The 4,944-nt window shown below is 40.1% G+C and overlaps 1 protein-coding gene across 1 annotated transcript; it reads left to right on the top strand.

Moving 5' to 3' along the window:
• The first annotated feature begins 2,549 nt into the window (after positions 1-2,549).
• On the top strand, positions 2,550-3,907 carry LOC113340118 (UDP-glycosyltransferase 91C1-like). The gene is made up of 2 exons (XM_026585329.1): positions 2,550-3,611; positions 3,704-3,907. The coding sequence occupies exons 1-2, from the start codon at positions 2,550-2,552 to the stop codon at positions 3,905-3,907; spliced, it is 1,266 nt and encodes a 421-aa protein (XP_026441114.1).
• The last annotated feature ends 1,037 nt before the right edge of the window (positions 3,908-4,944 follow it).

Raw genomic sequence — 4,944 nt, 5'->3', positions numbered from 1 at the left:
GCGATATATTCCTCTTGGTACTCCCCTAACTCATCATTGTCAAGGAGTTTCGTATGAATATTTGGGTGTACAGCAGGTCAGTTGGGATTAAGGCGTTTCCGAAGGCTAAGATAAAAAATTTCTCATCCACTCTTCCTGCAAGATCGCTACGTACTGTCCTCCATCTCGTTACCAGTCCTTGCAGACTCTTTGTGGGTCTTCGCCTAAGGTTGAACAGGGTCTCAATCCCGGCCTCAGCATGTTGTTACTTATATAAGTTGTCAAGAATATTCTCAACAGGTCTCTAAATGACGAAATCGACCTTTCTGGTAGCCCATCAAACCAAGCCAACGCTTCTCCAGTTAAGCTCACGGGGAAATACTTACAGAGTACCGCATCATTTCGTCCCCACTGCATCAATGAAAGAATGTATTGTTTTAGGTGTTGTACAACACTTTCTGACCCGCTAAATATGCTTGTGAATATTGGTAGCACACATTTCTCAGGGATGTCCGCATGCATTATCCCGTAAGTAAATGGAGATTTGTCTGCTTCCTCTATTGCCTCTGCCAGCTGCACCCTGCCTCCTTTTCGAGAATTGTTTATCAATGTCGTCATATCTTGCAACTCGTTCCAGACCTCTTGGTTTGGGTTTTTTCCATTTTCTTCGAGATGATTGCCCCTCATCACGCTAAGATTTCCTTCTTCATGTCTTATTCCCTCCTCGTATCTCCGGTTTTCGTCATGTTTCCTTTCCTATTGTCACCTCCTTTAATCTTCGTTCCTTCTTTCCTCTTCTCGTCTCCTCTCTTCTTAATACCTTCGTTTTTTATCTTCCCATCTCGTTATTTCCAACGCCCTTCTCAGGCCTCTTTCTTCACTACTTTCTCTTCGCCGTCTCCTTTTCGTTTTCCTCCGTCTTCCCCGTAAGCATATCTTCTATGTCGTCGTTCTTCTTCTTCCGATGATATCGCTATTGCCTCAGAGTCCGTGACGTCAGCTTCTCTTTCCTCGTCGAGTTGGCGATTCTCAATCGTTAGCAATGCTTTTTGCCTCACCAGCCTAGCTTGTTGTTCCGCTAAATCCCGATCTCTTTCCTTCTCGAGGTGAAGAGTCTCCCTTAATTGTTCCGGCGTCATATGTTCTTCTCTGATGTTCTTCTCCATCTCTTCGCGGGTCATTTCTTCTTCCGCTATGGTGTCTGTATCAGAAGTGTGCACCGAACCCTCCCTGAAGTCATCTTCACCGGCCTCTCCGTTCCTCCTTTGGTTCATGCCTTGCCTTTCTCCTGCATCTGATGTTTCTCCTCTTTCCATTCTTCCTCCTCTTTTCTACTCCAAACGTTTGCTTCTCCTCGTTGCTATCAAGTGCCTTGCTCAATCTGTCGTCCTAGCCATCAACTAGTCCTTGATTCGGTATCTCCAAATCAACCTCCGCTTCTAAATCCTTACGATGCAACACCCAAAGATTACTCCCTCTCCTAGATCTCCAATCTTAGTTATAAATAAATCGTTCTAGATCTACAAAAACCTAACTTGCAAAAGACAATAAGCCAAGATCTCCAACTTCTATGATTTTAAAACAATTTCAACTTTTCTCAAACTATTAGATGAAGATGGATCTCCAATCTAAGTTCCCTGTTTCTAGCGCCAAAATGTAACTACCGGAAATCCAATAGTACATCCAAATAAGAAACAAAACTAGATCTAAGACATAATAGATAATTTGGATAAGAAATTCTTTATTGATCCACCATTCAAGGTAATGAAAGTACAAGTTTTAGATACAAGGAAAACCCTAATCTCACACTCTAAACAAGACTATTCCTCACTCAAAAATCCGACCTCCTTTACATTGCCCAAGGGCCTCTATTTATAGGCCATCCAACCCTAATGGAAAACAGCTCATTTTACTTCATCCAATGTCACTGTATTCTCGTAGGTAAGCCTTTTACTTAGCCCAGGCCATTTTCCATAAAGTTTATCCCCTTCTTTCGCTGACGACCATGAGAACTTGTCGGGACAGCTGTCTCTTTCTTGTTCAATAATTTACTGACTTCGCAGGCTATTTTTTCGGCCAAGCAATCTTACTTCGTCTTCGTGATCGGTATCTTGTTGGGTACTCCAATTGATCTTTCGTGTTTTAGGTTTTTTAAGCGGGTTATTTCGTTTTGGGATGCTTCCTTGTGTACGGGTCTTCTTACTTCGTGTCGTTAATCAACGACGAGATGAATCTGACTTTGATTTGACAAGTCACTGACCGAGTTCTCGGGAATGATGCAAGATCCTTGAGTGAGACTCTTCAGACCTATTTCGTGCCTTCCTGTGCGACCACGTGCCTTCCTGAACCTACACTAAAACCGTTTAAATAAAACAACGTTGATTAGCAGTATCGGTGAGAAATGCGACTCAAGCACTAATTTTAATAGAAATTGGACAAAAAATGCAGCAGCCATAATAGAATATAATTTGAGTACTGATTTATAAAGATGAAATATGCATCTTCTTTTATGTGTATACCAGGTTACCAACTAGTCTCATACTTGCTACTTCATCAAACTTCCTTCTTTAATGGAGATTAAAGAAAATCAATACCATATTGTGTTGTTTCCATGGTTAGCTTTTGGTCATGTTATACCATTTCTAGAGTTATCAAAGAGTTTAGCTTCAAAAGGTGATATTCAAATATCATTCATATCCACACCAAGTATTATCAAAAGACTACCACCAATTCATCCACCGAGTTTGAAGGCTTGCATCAATCTAATATCGGTCGATTTTCCTTCGGTCGATAATTTACCTGCAGGTTGTGAAGCAACCGTCGATTTGAAAGATGGAGAGCAAACTCAATATCTTAAGATAGCATATGATTTGTTACAGGTGCCGGTCGAGACACTTTTGGATCAGATAAAACCAGATTTGATTGTATTCGATATTATCAATTGTTGGGTACCAGATATAGGAGCTAAACTCGGTATTTCAACTGCATATTTCAGTGTGTTTTATGCACCATTTCTCGCTTTTGTTGGACCACCATCCGAATATAAAGAGCCAAACAAATGTCGCACGCCGGAGGATTTAACTTCAGTACCGGAATGGATTCCTTTTCCTTCAAGTGTTGCATGTCGATACCATGAAGCTATAGGTATGAATGAAGTTATGAACACTAAAGATGCAACCGGACTTTCAACTGGTGACAGACATGTAAAAGTTGTGGAAGGTTGCGACTTCATTTTACTAAAAAGTATTACGGAACTTGATGGAGATTATGTGAACCTCCTCAAGGATATCTTCCAAAAACCGGTTTTATCCATTGGTTTACTACCCCCTCCTGCGCCGGGTTCATCAGTTAGGAGCAACTCTGGCGATTCAAGCAAGAATTTTAATTCTGAAATGTTCGATTGGCTTGATGAACAACAACCAAAAACTGTTGTTTATGTGTCATTTGGGAGTGAATACAAAATGAGTATAGATGAGATTCATGAGCTAGCATTTGGATTGGAAACTTCCCGGCTACCGTTCTTGTGGGTACTATGGAAGCCAGAAGGAATTGATCAATCAAATCTATTACCATCTGGTTTTGAGGATAGAATCAGAGGTAGAGGTTTTATGTGCTTTGGATGGATCTATCAGGTAGAGGTTTTATCTCATACTGCAATTGGAGGGAGTTTGTGTCATTGCGGTCGAGTTCTATTTCTGAGAATCTCTTCTTCGGACATAGCCAGATTCTAATGCCAATGATCATTGACCAAGGCATAAATGCTAGGTTCTTAGCTGACAAAGGACTCGGTTTCGAAGTTGAAAGAAAGGAAGACGGTTCTTTTACCAGAGATGCAGTGGCAAAAGCAATGAGGATTCAGGTGGGAGCAATTGGTGAGAGATTGGTGAGTAAAACAAAGAAATTGGGGAGAGGTTGGAGTGCGTTTTGAAGACCTAGTATTCAGGTGGGAGCAATTGGTGAGAGATTGAAGATTTTCATTATTTGTACTGGAGTGCACTGTGACTTGCTTACAGGTCACAATGGATGTTTTTTTATTTCTTGAGTATTTTTTATTTTTTTATCAATATATATATTTTTGCTGATCAAAAAAAAAAAATGCAATGAGGATTGTGATGGTAGAACAAAAGGGACAACAACTAAGACAGAAGACAACTGAGATGAGCAAAAACATTTTCTCAGACCATGATCTCCATGTGGATTACATACAGAAATTCATCTGCTCATTGGGACAATTGCTACGCAAAGAGTAATGTCAATTTGCACAGACGCATGCCTCGCTAGTATAGAGCGGTGAAGTCACTGGATGTTGATATGCACGACAGTTCATATTGCTTTCTTTTCTTGCATTCAATTTTCGCGGATTCATGTTGTTTTTTCTTCTTGTTGCCAAGTTCTTAAGCGGGTGAATACTGTTTGTTCTTTACACAATTTTCAACAGACAGTCTTCTTTAAGACTCGCAGGTGCTCTGTGGGGTTATTAGCTTCGCTCTTTTGAAGCTTGACTGAGCAATATTATGTCAAGAACAATATATTTAACAAATGAGTCTGTCCGATTCAAATTCCTTTGTGTTTATGTTAATTTCACTCTCCTATTTGCATGTTTTATTGTTACGGTTCTAACAAATTGTTCTCCTGTACTCATGGCTTTGGGAAACATTCCTATTAGAATTCATGAAGTTGCTTAATAATGTTACTCGATCTCAAAAAAGGCTGTCATATCTACATGGTGCAAGAAAAGTCTATATGCGTTCTAATGAGGGTGTAGCTCGATAGAAAATATGAGCTAATTGGTATACCTTAGACATACGCGCATTGAAACTTAATCAACGCTCCGTTGATAATTAGGTAGACGGTGAACTATGCCAATCTTAGCAAGTAGTACAACAAAGAAAGTGCTTTGTATCAACTGCCTCACCCTCCCTCCTCAAAACTTACAAAGGTGTTGTTTTTTTTGATCAAAAGAGA

This window comes from Papaver somniferum, unplaced genomic scaffold (genome assembly GCF_003573695.1).
Source record: "Papaver somniferum cultivar HN1 unplaced genomic scaffold, ASM357369v1 unplaced-scaffold_21, whole genome shotgun sequence".
NCBI lineage: Eukaryota > Viridiplantae > Streptophyta > Magnoliopsida > Ranunculales > Papaveraceae > Papaver > Papaver somniferum.
The sequence above is the reverse complement of the archived record's forward strand: the minus strand, read 5'-3'. Positions and strand labels throughout refer to the sequence as shown.

Coding starts and splice junctions, on each gene's coding strand:
- LOC113340118 (XM_026585329.1), top strand. CDS start 2,550: ATGGAGATTAAAGAAAATCAATACCATATTGTGTTGTTTCCATGGTTA. Junction 3,612..3,703: donor GCTTTGGATGGATCTATCAG/GTAGAGGTTTTA, acceptor GGACATAGCCAG/ATTCTAATGCCAATGATCAT.